The sequence below is a fragment of the Centroberyx gerrardi genome, chromosome 22 (genome assembly GCF_048128805.1).
Source record: "Centroberyx gerrardi isolate f3 chromosome 22, fCenGer3.hap1.cur.20231027, whole genome shotgun sequence".
NCBI classification, from domain to species: domain Eukaryota; kingdom Metazoa; phylum Chordata; class Actinopteri; order Beryciformes; family Berycidae; genus Centroberyx; species Centroberyx gerrardi.
The window spans coordinates 17769726-17786962 of NC_136018.1; the positions used below are offsets into that span (position 1 = coordinate 17769726).

At 49.8% G+C, this 17237-nt stretch overlaps 1 protein-coding gene across 3 annotated transcripts in view; it reads left to right on the forward strand.

The window, feature by feature from the left end:
- Positions 1-17237, forward strand: part of mpp7a (MAGUK p55 scaffold protein 7a) — a 131852-nt gene that overhangs the window by 82467 nt on the left and 32148 nt on the right. For all 3 annotated transcript variants that reach the window (XM_071896907.2, XM_078291386.1, XM_078291387.1), the window contains 5 exons: positions 7743-7824; positions 8481-8566; positions 9291-9365; positions 11058-11254; positions 12060-12124. In XM_071896907.2, the coding sequence (XP_071753008.2) occupies positions 7743-7824; positions 8481-8566; positions 9291-9365; positions 11058-11254; positions 12060-12124 (505 nt within the window). The remainder of the gene's footprint in view (positions 1-7742; positions 7825-8480; positions 8567-9290; positions 9366-11057; positions 11255-12059; positions 12125-17237) is intronic.

The window sequence follows — 17237 nt, forward strand, 5'->3', positions numbered from 1 at the left end:
TGTTTCTATGCACACACGTGTGCATGCACGTGGAAGAGCATACGTGAGTGTGTGTGTGTACAAAAAGCGATCCAGCCGCTGTTACACCACCCCTGCGGCCTGTTGAGTTGCGAACGTGAAAACATACACAGCTCCCAGAACCACATCTGAGGCATTCTCAGATCCTAATCTCACGGCCCTCTCAAATAAAACGTCTTCCTCCCATCATGCGTAATCATAAACGCGGACACACATCGCAGCATTCCTAGTCTTTTCCGCTCGGCGTTCCGAGAGCCGGAGAGCTCGGAGGGTGAATGCCGCCATTGTTGCCGGCTGGGCCGGGCGCTCCTCAGCGGCCTTGCTTCCCAGCCCACTTATGGAAATGAGAAGTGACATGTGAAAGTGCTGTTTTCTTTAGCCGGGATAACGACAGGGAAAACACTAAACAATCCCAGAGCCGAGAGATAGACCTCTCTCCGTGACACAACTGTCTCTTTGTGTGCGCTCATACAGCACACACTCATACTGTACAGAGGTCCCAGACAAGACACACACACACACACACACACACACACACATACAGTACATAATGATTAACTATCTGGCACTGTCCAGCGTAGAGCAAAGAGACGGCGATTCCACTCAGTCTACATGGTGACTCACACAGACGGTGTGGAAACAAACACACACAATGGCATTTGCTGAGACATGCACACACACACATATACACACACATACACACATGCAGATTTCACCCACATTCACATGCAGAGGCACCTGTCTGAAGTGCTAAGGTGGGCTGCTAAGTGTGTTTTCATAGCGAGTGGGTAATGACTTGCTCTAACATTAAGGTTTAAAGAGGCGGAGGAAAGAGGGGGTGGAGGAAGATAAATGAAGGTAAGCCGTCCCGTCGCAGGGCCTTCTGCATTACATTACCAGTATCTGGCAGCTTCTCCTGGAATTCTCCCCCTCCCTCTTCACTCCCCCTCCCCCCATAATTATCATGATAATGACCCGCAATTTTCCTTTTTCTCAGTATACTTGTTAATTACGACCGGGGGTCAAGACCGGGGTTAAGGAAATAAAACGGGAAACCGGAGCCCGGGTTAGTGAGAGTAGGAATGAAGAAGGCGGAGGGTGGGGGGGGGGGGCGTAGCTTTTATTAGTTGCAATCACAAGTGATTTAATAAAACAGGTGGAAAGGCATGCAACAGGTCACCCAGAGGGGATTGGACTGCAGCAAGCGGGTCTGTTGCATGAGCTACAAAAACCATTTGACATAAAACCTTGAGTACCTTTCATTGCTCTGGCTTTTCATTTCTCTCTCTCTCTCTCTCTCTCTCTCTCTCTCTCTCTCTCTCTCTCTCTCTCTCTCTCCCTCTCTCCCTCTCTCCCTCTCTCCCTCTCTTTTTACACTGATAATTTAGACTTTCATCTAGGCTCCTGCTAATTCTTTACAGCACTGTACTAAGCTTTATAGATGACCATAACACTAAGTGGATTTTCCGATCATGAGCGAATGTACTAAATATTACTTGAGTGTACACAGTTTTTTAGCAATGCTACAGTATATAGCTTTTGAGGAAATGTGTAAGCACTCGTAAATATGCCTGGCTCAGTGTGAGGAACGGTCATGTGTGTTATATGGGGGTGATATGCCATCTGAGTGAGGTAAGATGAAATGACACACTCCAACACCAGATATGATTGGAGGTAATTGTATTTTAATGTCCAGGAGGCCCTTTCCCACTCCGTTGTATTTGGTTTTTCCATGGTCAACATCTGGTGTGAAGAACGCCAGCATGTGTTTCCACTACACTTGTATTTATACCTCTAAACACAGCAGTCAACACAGCAGTCGGCAGGAGTTTATTGTCGCCGTTACACTTTGCTGTTAAGTGACATCATGTCAAAACACGTCGGCCGCTCGGCCCCGGCTGCTGGCGTTTGTTTTCCCTTGTCGCTCTCAATTTGGTGGGAGAAATAATGTTTGTCAAATGCCACGGCGCTCGGCGCGGTTCACGGGACGATGTTTTGAGTGGTCGTTACGGGCCGCGGGCCGCGTGTTTGAAATGGAGCCCCGTGCTTGTTTTCCCTGGCGGGTTCGGGCTTGCGGAGTGGCTTCGGTTGAGGCTACGGCTGAGGTAAGGGGATCCTAGCGTCCCTCCGTTCCACTATGGCCACGTCCAGGCCACACATACCCTGCCCTAGACCCCCAGACTTCTGACGAGCCAGGCCAGCAGACGACCAGCCAGAACCTCCAGTCATCCATCCAACCGGCGTACCAGCCAGCCAGCTTCCATCATGTCATCCAGCCATCCATCCACTCCATCAGCCAAAGGGCTCTGTAATTGCCCCATGAAGACTTAGCCTGCCAAGCAAACAGAAGGCCCCGGCGCTGCGGCCAATCCCAGCCAGGCTAACGTGATGAGACACTCCCAACGTTCAGCGTGTACCACTCTTATCTGCTGAAGTTTCATGGCACTACTGTGTGCTGACAGTTCCCTGGATAGTCTTGCCTCCATTCCATTCCCTCTCATAAACACACACTCATTTACATGAGGGAATCCAGATTTCAATCCCCATTCTCTTTTTTTTGCATACAGCGGCTATATGAGGTGTGAGCCATTTGTCATCACATACTTAATGTGGCTGCCATGTCGGCATGTGTGCTCCAATGCATGCGCCGGGAGGGGTAATGGCTTGATATGGACGCGCATCGCTCCAGTTCTCCTCATCACACAGTGGAGGCGAAGCTGTTGCGTTCGGGCCAGCCCAACAATAACAATCAGAGGCATTTATGTGTTAGAAATGGAGGAATTGAGCTGCGAGCAGCCGCTGCATATGGAGCTGATCACGTTAGGAGTGGAGGCTTCGGATCGCCTTACTGATGACTAATTGACCACAGCTAGAAGGCCCTCCTCAGTCCAAGATGACCCCCCTCCTGTCTACTTCTTCTCTCTTTCTATGCCTCTCTCTGTCTCTCTCTTACTTTCATTCTGTGTGTTTCTCCTGCTCTTTCTGCCATCCAACATAGAATTTTTGGGAAGGCTCGCTCTTTTGAGTAATGTCTATTTTTAGGCTAATTTGGAGGGCAAACTCCAGCAAAATGGTTGAGCAGAGCAGAGGAGAGGAGAGAACATCCCTAAACAAAATCAAAAATTGTGTTTTCGTCCTCCCTTGCTAAGCTATCCTTTCCGTGAGAATGGCGGAGTTGAGCCACTTGATGGTTAAGTGGCGCCTTGTCTCTAATTACTAACATAGCGTAGCCCATTCATCAGGCTTAGTGATTGTCCAGCATCAATCATCCAGTCTTTTGAGCTTTCTCTGGGCCTGTCTGGCCTCACTTCAGGTAGAGCCATGCACTCTTTGAAACACACAGGCAGACACGCATGCGTGCGCACACAAACACACCTACACACGCTGCCACTCATGCATGTATGCACTCTGACAGAAACGCACACACACACACATTCCCCTGCTGACTTCCCACACTGTTTCTGTGCACAAGGAAGGGTCTGAAATGGCTTCCATGTGCCAGCGGGTGCTGATGGCTCGGTGTAAACCTAGCCATCCGTTCGTGCTAACTCTCAGCTGCAGCACCAGGAAGCCCATCTTGGTGCTTGTGGGTGTTTCCCTACCTTGTACCTTCGCTACCTAACCCCCCCACCCATCCACCAGCACCACCCCCACTCATCTAGAGGCTTATTTAGCTTCTAGCCTAGCTGTTTATGTATTTGCTTAACAGAGCGAGGGCTTCTCTCATTAGTGGCCATGCATGGCTGGGTGCTGATGATAGCACCCATAGGGTATCAAGGCACAGGGGGAAGGTGATGCTGAGTTCAGGAGGTTGGATGTGCCCCCCCCCCCCCCCCCCCCCCCCCCCCCCACACACACACACACACACACACACACACACACCTCCCCACTGCCTCTCAGTGCTTCCAAGGCATCCGTCAGGCCTCCAGGAGAGGCTGATGTGACCCTGGAGGATTAAGAGAATGAAGGCTGGCTGTAGGTTGTAATGAGGTGAAGGGGGAAGTGTAGAGCGCTCTGAGAGAACTGTTAGGAAATAATCAAGGATCAGGAAGAATGGGAGTCGAGCTGGACGCGGGAATGGCGAGGGAGAAACAGGAATATGTGAGGTGTTGGATTATTCCAACAGTTTGCAGTCGATATGAGTTATACTTCTTTCCTCGGCCACTTTTCGCCACCTAATATTTACTACCTGGAGATAATGAGGGCCTGGAGCCACTGTTGTAAACTGGCCCCTCCTTTTCCTCAGCCTATTGGCTTTAAGACTGGAGGTCTTTCTTTCTCTTTGTCTTTCTACTGTCAGTCTTGCACTCTTTTCTACCTTCCTATCACTACTGTCTGTCTGTTATTAAGATTGAAGAACTGCAGCGCTACAAAAAATATCCATCTTAATCATCTTAAGTCATTTCATCTAGTATTGAGTCTTACAATCTCATTTTTCTTTAAACAAGTGAATACATCTGCCAATGGGCTGACATAATTCACTTGTCTTCAGTGCAGTTTCACTTGAATTTTCTTGAATCAAGTGGCTCTCTCTTGAGCAATCTGCCTTTTCCTGCCTGCTTTCAAGATATTGAAGGGTGTTTCTAGGAAATTCCTGAAGTGAGTGACCCACCCACTCATTCACCAACTCATTCACCCACTTACCCACTCACACACTCACTCTTGAAGTTCCTGAAACAAGTGACACTGCATTGGAAACAAGTGGAATTAGCTCGGCCTGATCGGCAGAATTTTTCACTTGTTTTAGGAAAAACAAGATTTTAATATGAATATGAGGCTGATGTTAAGATTTGTTGCAGTGAAGATCTCTGTCTGCAAACCTTCATCTTGTCTGGCCAGATTGAGCCCTTAACGCCTCCTGCCAGAAAGCACCTCAGTTCTGCTTTCTTCATCACTACCTCTCTCTCTCTCTTCCTCTCTCTCTCTCTTTTTATCTCTCTCACACTCTGTTGCTCTCTTTGTCTCTCACACTCTGTCTCACATCCTCTATTTCTTTCTCTCTCTCTGTCTTCGTCTCTCTTCCCCCATATTTTTTCTTTTCCTCTCACTCATTCACTCACTCACACACACACTCACTCTCAAACGCCCCCCCACTCACTCACCCACTCCCTTGCCTCCCTCCCAGTCAACTTGTCACTCCTGACTCTCCTCTGGTCTTCCACTTACCCTCCGGTCTGGCTAGCTTGCGCTGCTGCTGGGGCTTTTTGGCCTCTCTGTCTGCTTCTCTTATCAGACAGAGCTCATTTGGCTACTGTACCAGTGCTGAGTTCAGAGTGGGGCTGGCCAGGATACGCTCTCTCCCTCCCCCTCCCTCCCCAACTCCCTAGCTGCTGGCTTGGCTGGCCCGCATGGGCCCGTCACATTGGAGGGCAGTGGGTCAGATGAGAATCACAAAGTATAAAGGCTTTAAAATGCCTGCAGCCTCAAATAGCTGCTAGGAGAAAGTCAACGAGGTGTAAAAGGAAAATGAGCGTGGCCAAATTGACTTTTTACAATTGCTGCTTTCGTCCATTGATTCCAGTGTTTGTTACTCTACTAGTGTAGAAGCACATACAGCACAGCGGTTTGAGTGGGGATAAACTGGTTTACTCGCTGCCCATAGAGTTGGGTTCACGGCCCGATCTGATCGTTTCCGCCTGCTTAAAGTGCAGCTATATACTCCCCATTGCCACTTACAATAAAAGCAGTAAAAGTGGTGTCTGAATGGCATAGGCATTTCAACATGCGATTTAAGGCGTACGTGTCAAAACAACAATGATTTATATCTACGCACCATATGTGAGCAGGATCCCACAGATAGCTGTGGTGCGTCTGTCGGGTTTGTGCAGACAGCCCCTTGTCGTTACAGTAGATGACACATAGCAGGGGTCCAAGGCTGGCTCTCTGCTGTTTAGTTAGCCTTTAGACTGCCACCAGCCACCAGGGACCCCGGGGGACACAATAAAAACATCCATCACACCACTGGCCACCAGCCAGCTAGAGAAAGAGACGGAGAGAAACTTCATGACCACATGTCTGAATGCTCCTGCGAGATTTCCTGTATCGCGTCCTGTTGTCTTTCACATTCTGTCTCTTTCCCTGTAGCTCTCTATTCCTTCAGACACATACACACACACAAAGTTTTTCTGTCCGTCTGGGGGCCATTGCATCACAGACAGCTGCTTTAAGTCACAGTGAGGGTAATGCGTGACCCTGACACCGGGGTGTGACAGTGCCTTCCCCTCTTGCTGACCCCCTCCTCTGATTTCCCTCCTACTGCAACCTCTCGGGTTTCTCTAATCGGCCCAATTATTCTATTAAGCCAGCAGCTCTCTGCAGACACTCCGGCCTCTACCACCGTCTTATCCCGGTGTCTTTCTCTCTTTCCATCTCCCAGCTCCACACCCACCCCCAAAGACCTTGAGGAAACCATTATTTAGGAGGAAAACCATTAGGTGTGAACAGGTCGTGAAAACAGCCGGGATGACGGGCTAATAGCGGCGGCGAAGTGGTACAAACCAGAGGCTCCTTTTGGTCTTTGGGGAGCTGGGGTCTTTGAGATCTTCTCCTGCGCTTCCCATCGGTGGCGGCAGCTACTTCGGGCCTGTCGAAGGAAGGCAACCGGGGAAATAACACAAACCGGAGCGGCATGAGGCATGGCGAGCTGTTGTCGGACGCCCCCTGGTCGACTTGAGCAGTGATGAGTTAGGACAGTTGAAATAAAGCACGGCTACTGAGTGCCGCGAGGAAGGCTCCAAGCCTCTTCCCTTTTTATTTTTTAACCAGAAACAAAAACACTCTTTAGGGATGATGGGAATAGCAGGTAGGACTGGGAGGAAGGATGAGTTGCAGCCGCGACAAACTATGTGTCGACTAGACGACACATCTGTCTGGCTCAGGTCGGCCAGCCCAAGCGAGGATGATGCCGCATGTTGGGTCGCGATGCGCTATCCAGTCCAATCCTAAATCCCAGCCAGCCTGGTGCCTACAGGGTGTTTGTGGGAGAGCTGGGACAGGTTGGCACCCATAAGGCCCATTGTTTCACTGTAAAGCAAAAAAAAAAAAAAAAAACTGGGTTCGCTGGTAAATGCATCACTGCTGAACACTGTCATTTGAAATAAGTGGAAACACTATCCTCTTCCCCATGTGTCTCTCTGGCTGACCACCAAGCCCATAAAGGAGGACAAGGAAAGCTGTGTGTGTGTGTGTGTGTGTGTGTGTGTCTGTGTGTGTGTGTGTGTGTGTGTGTGTGTGTGTGTGTGTGTGTGTGTGTGTGTGTGTGTGTGTGTGTGGAGTCTACTACCTCATACCTGCCGGGCCCTCACCCCTCTCCGTCAGGGCTGGCCCTTTTTCCAAAGAGATTAGTGTCTTCTGCCACTACTGTGATGACAGAATGAGTCAGACTGTCAGTAACAAATGATCTACCAACGCTTTCGTATCACTCAGTGTGGCATTTTATGGACAGTTTTCATCCAATATGACTGGTGCTTTGCATGCTTTTACTCTGCCTTTGTGTTACTTTGAAGTTTGTGCAGTAAAAAAACACATAAAGTGCCTATTTGTAAAGGTTTAGTGTCACAAATTCAAACAGTTGCCTCTTGCTGCCATTTAGGGCTGGTAACAAGTGAAAATTAAATGGTGCAACTTTAAGTAGAACGCATATACAGTGCTAAAGAGAGCGGAGTTTACAAGCAGGCACCCGTAATTTCACCCATAGCTCACTCTCTTCTTCAATTTCTTCGTAGGGAGCAACGATAAGGCGTGACGAACACACAGGAGCCGTCCTCGTCGCCCGGATCATGAGAGGAGGGGCAGCCGACAGAAGTGGTCAGTTCTTCAGTGTTGTCCTTTTGTGTGTGTGTGTGTGTTTGTGTGTTAGTCTGGAGTTAAGTGTGAAAGTGATTTACAGCTGGATTACTTCCAGGATGCAAACCACAAGGAATGTATTTAAGAAGTCTTCTATCCCATATGTAATTACCTTATTGAATTTTTCACTTGAATCTACCAATTCTGCACCACAAATTGCATTTTCTCCACTGTTTTTGTAAATATGAACTTGAACGTGTACTGTGAAGCGATGCTGTGTTGTCCACATCAGAATCAGAATCAGAATCAGAAATACTTTATTGATCCCCGAGGGGAAATTGGGTATGTCTTGCATGCATGCACGCATGTCTTGCGTTTGATTTTGGATTTATCGTGTCTTGTCTGTTTTTCAACTCTACCCCAGTGAAGCCAAAGGCAAATTTCCACATGTGTTGACAATAAAGTTTCGATTCTATTCCAATCACAAATGCCACCATGACAATAAACATTACCCTGGAATATTGCACATATCCCCAAGCTTTGTGAGCACTGGACTTCTACACAGCAGCTCACTTGTATTTTCCTATAATAGAGTATCAAGCTTCAGTAGGACATGAGAATTTCTAACTTATCAGAGTGATGCCAACTGTGTGTGTGTGTGTGTGTGTGTGTGGTAGGACTGATTCATGTTGGGGATGAGCTGAAGGAGGTCAACGGAATTCCTGTGGACGACAAGAAACCGGAGGAAATCATTCGTATTCTGGTAGGCCTCATCTGTGTGTGTGTGTGTGTGTGTGTGTGTGTGTGTGTACTGGTGTGTGTGCGTGCGCCTGTGTGTGTTCTCTCCACGGATCTGTCCTGTTTCAGCTCCACTCCCTTGGAGAAACTAACATCGCTTGTTTGTGATGGCACAGCTCTCTCCTAACTCATCCAGCGGCCCGCGACTTCATCCCGGTGCTGAAAACCAAACACTGGCCCTTCTCTACGAGTCTTTCCTGGCCTTTAGACCACATGCATAGAGCCACACGGTCCCCCCGGGCGAGCGAGACGCTATGTAGTCCCTCCAAGTGAGCTCCGCCACAGGCCTCAAATGAGCTCCGTCATGGGCCTCGGCTCTGCCGGGGGGGGGGGGGGCGAGCGGAGGGGAAGGAGAGAGTCTCTGAAACAGTGAAGACCTTTTTAAACACAGCGGGCCTCAAGAGCAGATGAAAGCTCGTAATATCCCCCCCACACACACACACACACACACTCACTCACACACACACTCTCTCCCCGCCAAACCAAGTCATCCAATCCTAATAACCCTTCCATTGTTGAAAAATCAAACAGTGCTTCGCATTATGTGACTCTCATTGGATTAGGTGCTTTGTGAATTATTTGCAGGCCGGATGACTGGTGTTTCCTTCCCCTCCATCTGCACCCCCCCTCCTCCCCCCCCCCCCCCCTTTTACCTGACCTATCTGTCTTGTCTTTCTCCAACATCTCAGGCCCAGTCGCAAGGGGCCATTACCTTTAAAGTCGTCCCCGCCGTCAAGGAGGAGGCGCCGAGCAAGGAGCCCAAGGTAGGTCCTGTCCTGGCTTAGTCGTTATGTTGATTGGGTTACACTCGTGGACTTTAAAGAGAGGAAAGAGCGCTCCTCCGCTCCGGCTTACTGCCTTTCCGTTGGATGCCGGGCATTCTTCTCGAGCTCAGAGAGAAAACGATCTGTGTACACACAGATCGGAGAAATGGGGAAAGGGATAGCTGTAAAATGCTAATGAGAAGGGAATACAGTAACCAGGCCGCTTCGTAGGACATGGCAAGATTGTGTGCTCATGCGTGTGCATTGCTTCGCAGTGTACAGTAGCTTATAGCCGTGCATTATGTGGCCGGTTTAACTCTTAACTTCGTCATACCATCATGCTCACCCACTGGGGTGTTGATGTACCATTTCTCATGCGCTCATCTATCAATAGCAGACAGAGGCTGGATCTGCTCTTAAGTCTTAAGCGCCAGGGTCAAAGCACAAGCCGCTGTACCATTATTCACAACGCAGCCCACCCTGCATGCATGATTGTGCATATGGGCGTATGGGACGGGGTGGGCCAGTTACATCCTTTGTCATCGTTTAATGGTTTTAGTGTGTCTGTCCGTTTAAGAAATCCATCTTAAGAATTGTCTGCGAGTGCCAAAACCTCAGCCGCTGCTTTACGAAATAGTCTGCATGCTTACATCGGGTAGCGTTGATGCATCGAAGAGCAGCTAACTGGCTACACATGTAAAACGAACCAAAAAAAGAGGCATAAGTAAGAGATGTGAAAAAAGCCAGGGGAAGAAAAACGGGATCTTTCGGTATGTAGATGTATGAGTGTATTCTGCCGCGGGGTTTAGCAGCCAAATCGCCTGTTCTGACCCAAACAAAACGTCCCCGTCTGAAACATAATTTCACTACATGGCACGAAGCGCTCCTTAAATCAGTTGGACAACGAAAAACTTAATCTCTCTCTCCCATGTCAATGACTCCCTCCTTCTCCCGCTGTCTCCGTCTCTCTCTCACACACACACACGCACACTTTCCTTCCCTCTCTCTTCGCTTTCCACATGTACCGAGGTGTCTTAGGAGTGATAACTCATCATGACAGCGCTTTATTTGGACAGAGGACATGGCGAGGTGCTGCAGGTTGCAAGTTGCCGCCCGCAACGGGGAAAGATGTCAAAGATTTTTCCCCTCGCAGGTCCGACCTCCTTTGTGTTGACGAGGTGTGTCTCTCCCCCGCTGCCAAAGCGAATTAGACCATCTCGGTTTTAAAAAGAAAAAAAGAATCCCTCCTTTTTTTTTCATCGGTTTGTTCCTTGGTACGGAAAGATCACTGATGTTAATTTGCGTTGTGAACCAGAGAAAGTCACAGGGCGGAACAGAGCGCGAGACTTCCAACTGGAGCCTCTGACTCAGGAGTTGTTAAGTCTCGCCACGCTTGGGAGAGGCTGACAGGGCTTAGTCCATCACAAGTGTTGATTGAACGACATGGACAGACTAACTTGGCCAACGGGTGCAGGGTTCTAGTTCTGATTGCAGTGACCTTTCTAGACCAATCACGCTAAGCGCCGGTGAAGCGCCGCCTGTGTTCACGGCGACGACGTCCCCCTAAACTTCACCTTCACATCCACGCAACAGAGGGAAAGGTAATTTGCAACAAACCGTCGCTTTTTCCCCCCGCTGCCCTCAACCCATCTCTTCCTTGTCTCCCCGCTCCCTCTTCTGCTGCGCGTCCAGGTGTTCGTGAAGGCGCTCTTTGACTACGACCCCAAGGAGGACAAAGCCATCCCGTGTAAGGAGGCCGGACTGGCCTTCAAGAGGGGCTCCATCCTTCAGATCATGAGCCAGGATGATGCAACCTGGTGGCAGGCCAAACATGAGGGGGACGCCAACCCCCGCGCCGGCCTCATCCCCTCCAAGCAGTTCCAGGAGCGGTAAGACACCAAGATGGACACACACACACACACACACACATACAAACACACACAACTCCTGCTGTTTGTAATTCATATTCCCCAACTAGGACAAGCCTTGTCCTGTTTACCGTCTACCATCGCCTCTTAACAAGGCCGGCCCCGCTGTCTTCTCTGCTGTCACAGTCAAAGGAGTTTCACCCTCTTTCTCTCTCTCTCTCTGCACAACCCCCCACCCACCCCCACTCCACACCCCCTTCTTTTTTCTTGCCTCACCCTGCCAAAATAGTCTGGATTTCCGCGCAATGTCTGGCCCAAAATGAGTAATGACAGAAAATGATAGCGCTGGTACCGATCCACTTTGGACGGCAAGCGGATGGAAAATCGCACATCAGTGGCGCGCTCGGACGGCCGCGCTGATGTGCAACACAGAGCTCAGGGGGCCGGGGCAGTTTCTTGGCACCGTCCGAGAGCACACGAGGGAAAAAAAAAAAAAAGAGGGAGGGAGGGAGAGAGCAAAAGAAGAGAGAAAAAAGCACTCATTTCACAAACCCTTCAGATTTATCCCTGCAGTTTTGTCAACAGCATGCGTTGTGTTTTTTTTCCTCTGCCACCTCGCTCCTTCATCTCCCCTCTTTTCCCCCCTCTCCTTTCACCGCTCTCCGCTGAAAGAGTGGAGCTGGTGGATATTGAAGAACAGATTCTCTCTAGCGTAGCGGAGAGTGTTTATTATTCCCCGTGCGGTCGTGAAAGCTGATGGTTTTATTGTGCCTCTCTCTCTCTCTTTCTCTTTCGCTCTCTATCCACTCCTTCTCTCTTCCTCCAGGAGATTCGCACTGCGGCGGCCTGCTGCGACGCTCCAGGTCCAGAGGGCCTCCAGCCGACGATCATGTAAGCATATATTATCCGGTGTGACGGGGGGCCTAACAAATCAGCGCACAACACAGCACCCCGCCTCCAATAGCACTGCAACAGGTGGGTGGGCTTAGGAGAGACAGCGGAGAGGAAGGGACAGTAACTGAAGTAAGAAAGAGTGGAAGTCAGGGATGCGAGTCAGGAGAGTTGAGATACGCCAGTGTTCATTTCTCTAACACGGGCCCCACCTGACTGATTCACACTCATCCGTGCGCTCCGAGGCCACCGCTGAAGCCCGCAGTACGGTCTGCGCTGCTACACGCCTGTCATCGGAGGAAGTGTTGTGTCTGGCTTCGCCTCCCGTCTTACTTTCACCGTCTGCTCCATGTTTCAGTCTTTCTCAGTCTCTCTCTCTCTCTTGCCAGACTCTCTTGCTCTTTCTCCTACCATTCCTCCCTCTCTGCTCCACCCCTCCGTCCGTCTCCCCCCCCCTCTGTCTCTCTATGTGTTGATGTGGTCTAAGCCAGGCGAGGGCTTTAAGGGGAGGTAAGGGGAGGAAAGGGGCGGGGGGGTGGTGGTGGGGGGGGTTGCCCTCTGGAAAACCTCTCCCAGCCTTACACCATCCAGCCAACCTACCTTGCCTCTCCACATCGCAGCACGCCTAATGATGGATTAATGATCTGATAGCAGGCCCAAGGACGTGATAGTGGCTCGGCATCATAAATTACTAACACTGCTCTGCTGAGCACATTAGCGTGTTTTACTGTGTGAACCTGTGCAGTACACCCTTGCCAATCTAGTCTCAGCAGAACAGAGCGAGGGAGAACACAACAGCAGGAGAACATAGCAGACATCTCCTATAACAAGCCTGGCTGTAGGAGATCAGGAAAGGGAGGGATAATAACTTTCTCCTCAGCAGCAGCCAGCGACCGCTCCATCGAGAAGCTTGACTCGGTAACGATGGTTGAACCTCAACATGCACATATACCGCTTCTCAACAGCGAAGACGTGTATCCGTGCCCTATGTCGCCCCACTCCACTTTTTCATCGGCTACAATCTTATTCGCAAAACCTCTCTACATGAATCCTGTCAACAAGCCTTTCCTTCCCTCCCTCCCTCCCTCATTTTCCCTCAATCTCTCTCTCTCTGTGACCTGTCAATCACTGTGGCTGACACATATCCAACCACGTATTCAGGCCTAATGAGAGCAGACGGGTTCTCTTCTGTAGCGTATAGCCGCTTCCCCTCCTTGCTCTCTGGATTTGCCAAACATATGCAGAGCCTTCAGCAGAATACAGTACACATGTGTTTGGGTTAGGCCTGGTCTGGTCGCACGGTGCACCGTCTTGGAGCAAAACCCGGTTCCTATTGGCCTATTTTTCACTGTAGTTTGCCACTTTCAGACGGAAATGTCCATTTGACTACCCTTTTCCCTCAACATGGCGGTGAGCCCTTAATGTAATATGAGTCTCTGAATATGTAGCTCTGAAATAACCAGCAAAGCTGAGCTGACCACCCCTAAACTTAGCATTAGGCTCTTTTACCTCAGATTCAGCCCTCGGGTGAATTATGAATGTTGTCATTTCCTGGTTATGTTCAACCGCATAGTGGCATACATGGTGCAGGATGGCCAAAAATAGCCTGCTAAAAAGTTTTAGGGAGACAGTGCTGCACTGTTCCCTCACTATTTCACTTTAATGGCCCAGTTCCTCTTATGAGTTATGGGACCCCTGCCCCCCCCTCTATGCTCTGAGGGCAGGTGTAAAATGTAGCAGAGTCCAGAGCGTCCCCTACCAGAGGAACATAAGTCTCCTTTTGAGCTCAGCAATACTTTCTCCCTCATGTCATGTGCAGTGCATACCGTAAATATTAGGTGTGTGTGCACACTTGCCCATGTGTGCAGCAGCAGCAGTAGGAAGTCCCTTGACACGGCCCTCTCAGGACTTGATGAATAACCAGGGAGTGATAACAGTCCACTCTCTGTTCGTGCAGGGACACACACACACACACACACATACACACACAGCATTAACGTCCATTTCCCAGCGTACAAAAGAAAAAAGTTGGATCCAGATTGTGTGTAAGCGAGTGGTGGGAATAAAAGTGAAGGGAAGTAAAAGAAAGTGTAAACCAAAAAGAAGAGATCCAAAGTGAAATAAAAAGGATTTGGGGGATGGAGGGAGTGAAGGAGGAAGGGAAGAAGAGAAGGAAAGAGAAGCAGCGGAGGGTCACATTCGGTAGCAAATGTGACCCTGTGGAGCGGCGGTGGCTGGGTCAAGACAGACGGAGGGGAGAGAGCTCGGGTCCTGGCCGCCACACTGGCCGGCTTGGCTTGGCCCCGGGGCCATAAACTATAACCTAATTGAAGGATGCCGTGGAGACCCTGCTGTTACGAAGGGGGGGCGCCGAGGCGGTGATAGAGGAGGAGGGTCCCTCTCTCTCTTGCTCTTTCCAGCCCGGGAGCTCCGTCGGCTGGAACAATATTGGTCTTGGCGAGGGGCTGCGGCGAGCATTGCTTAACCATGTCCATTTACGCCTAACATTTACGAGATATAAATAATCGCTTTCCTCACTGTTGCTCTCGCCCCGTTTCTAGATGCATTCCTCGGTTATGAAACTGATGTTTAAAGCGCCATCATCAAAGTTGCCTTGTTGAAGCCAGTTACTTGATAATTGGTCGCAGCGCGTCAGATCGGCTATTTTACGTCTGTACTTATCAAACTGGCCTATCTGCCTCCTCCCACCTTACCCCCCTCCAATTCCCTTCCATCGACGTCTGGCCCGCCTCCAGCTGCCCCATCTGCTCCCTCTGAACATCCTGACAGCTCTCTGGGCTTTCTTACAGCGCGTCTGGCCCTCCGTCTGACATGCAAACCTCTCCACTGTCTGATTGTTTGGTTTGGTTTGCAGCCTGCCAAACACGTGGACACACTTACCGCTCACCTTGGGGTCCTTCTCTGTCTCTCTCCGTAAGTTACCAAGCTATCCCTCTTCCTCACTCGCTCTTTCTCTTTCCAGCTAAAGACCGAGCCGCTCCGAAACGGCGCCCGAGATTGGTCTTAAGTGGCCCTGAACCCGGACCTGTGTCCAATTTATCCGTCCATTTCATTTTTCAACTTAAATGCTCACAGACACAGAAGGAATAGATTTGGGAGCGCAATGGGTTCGGTAGAAAAGTTCCATTTTAGTCTTAAAGGTTAGGCCCAGATAACCCCGCAGAGACCACCCTTAAACTTTTATAGATCAAGTTGTTATTTTTTCCCCTCACGTTAACGCTCTCTGCATATTAGTATCGCAGAAGTACTGAGTGGAACCCTAACCCTAATCTTTGTGTTTAAACTTCGGCATGTCTCACACACATAACATTTTGCAAAATAAAATCCTCATTGCATAAAGACGGGCGGCCTTCTAATGCGGACCAGCTCTTTCTTTCTCCGTCATTCGTTTCCTCATCCAGACTTTGAATAATCAGCTCTACATTTGAAGGCCAAAAGATGCATGACAAAGTTCCCATTCCGTGTCATCTGGAAAATTCCACCGGTCTCATCTCGGTAGTAAAAAAAAAAAAAAAAAGGCGAAGGGGTCCAGTTTGTTCAAGGGGAAGGCCATCTGTATGCTGGCTGGCTGCGAGGGTGACATCAGCTCATAACTCAGGCCCATTCACAGGGTGTTGACTAGGGGTCATCCCATGCCTCTTCCCCCCCTCCGAGGGAGATAGCTGAGAGATTTGCTAGCAGCCGTGCAGCGCCGGCATGCCGCTGGATGACTGGCCGAGCGAGCCAGGCATAATCCACAAAGCTCTGAAGTGCATGGAAAGAGACGCAGAGACGTCTGCAGTTTTGGGACATGCTGATCTTGGCCCCCTCGAGTCGGCAAATCAGGAGAAGCAGATACACTGTCGTGGTGATGATGACAGGGACGATAACAAGGACGAGCTTTGATGAAAACCTACTGTATGTGTTGGCCTGCTGCGGTAGCATCATCCAGCATTTGCCCAGAACCTAATCACTTCTGTCCCTAACCACAAAATATATCGTATCCACTATCTTTCTTTCTCTTCTCCATCCCTCTATGTCCCCATCTGCTCTTTTTATCCTACACATACATCCCTTTATCTTTCTGTCCTTGCCATCCCTCCTTCCCCTAACCTCATCTCACCCCTTCTGTCATCCTCTGTGGTCAATCTTCCGTATGCGGGCGACACGTGATATACCCATAAATGTATATCACCCTCTCTATGGGGGGGAGTTGACCATAAGGCATCCAGTAACAGCCTGGTTGGCTGACTGGTCGACTGCACACTGAGAAGCTCTGTGAAGCTGCGTAGCCACAATCTGGGCGGCCGTGGCTCCTCAGCTCGCTAAATGATAGGCTCGGCTGCCACCAGCACTGCAGGCCCGGCCGTCCACATGCGCCGACAACAGCATCACTTCAGCTCGTTCCAGCTGCTCTCAAAATGTTCGGTCAGGCGGGCGAAACGGACGAGGTTTTGCTCCCACCGTTTCAGCGTTCTCAGACATTCAGAGATTTGCATTCTGCAGCGTTATCGCATGGTGTTTCATTAGACCGGGAATGTTGATGAGCGAGGCTTCGAGGCCATTAGGCAACGTGAACTGTTCCTGTGCGCAGATAGGTGCCAGATGAAAGCCTTCCACAGCGTAATGAGGGCAGCGCTTTGAAGGATTTTAGATATCTCTATCACACACATTTTCTTTCTCTCATGTCGTCCTTATTGTTTCCTCTTTCAAGTCTCCCCCTGTCTTCCCTCCTCCCGCTCCTTCTCTTTCTCTGTCGCTCGCCCTCTGCCCTTGTTTCTCAGAGTGGTTCACAAGCTGGTTTTACTTAAAATGGCACATTACAACGGGAGGAGGCAGCATCAGAAGGAACATTGCTGTGAACACACACCAACATGTGAAACAAGATGTCAGATAAAGGCAGGGGGATTCACATTTGGCTCCATACTTAAAAAAAAAAAAAAAAAGCACCACTCTCAGGCCTGAAGCTTCTAGCAAGAAACCACCTCACTGCAAGGCGTTCTTTGCAGTGATCGTTCCTGACTGCTGTTATGGCTAACCATTACCTCCGGCTGTGATGCAACATCTCCCCGAGCTGAGGTGCGCTCTGGGAAATGAGCGTGGTGCTGTAAGG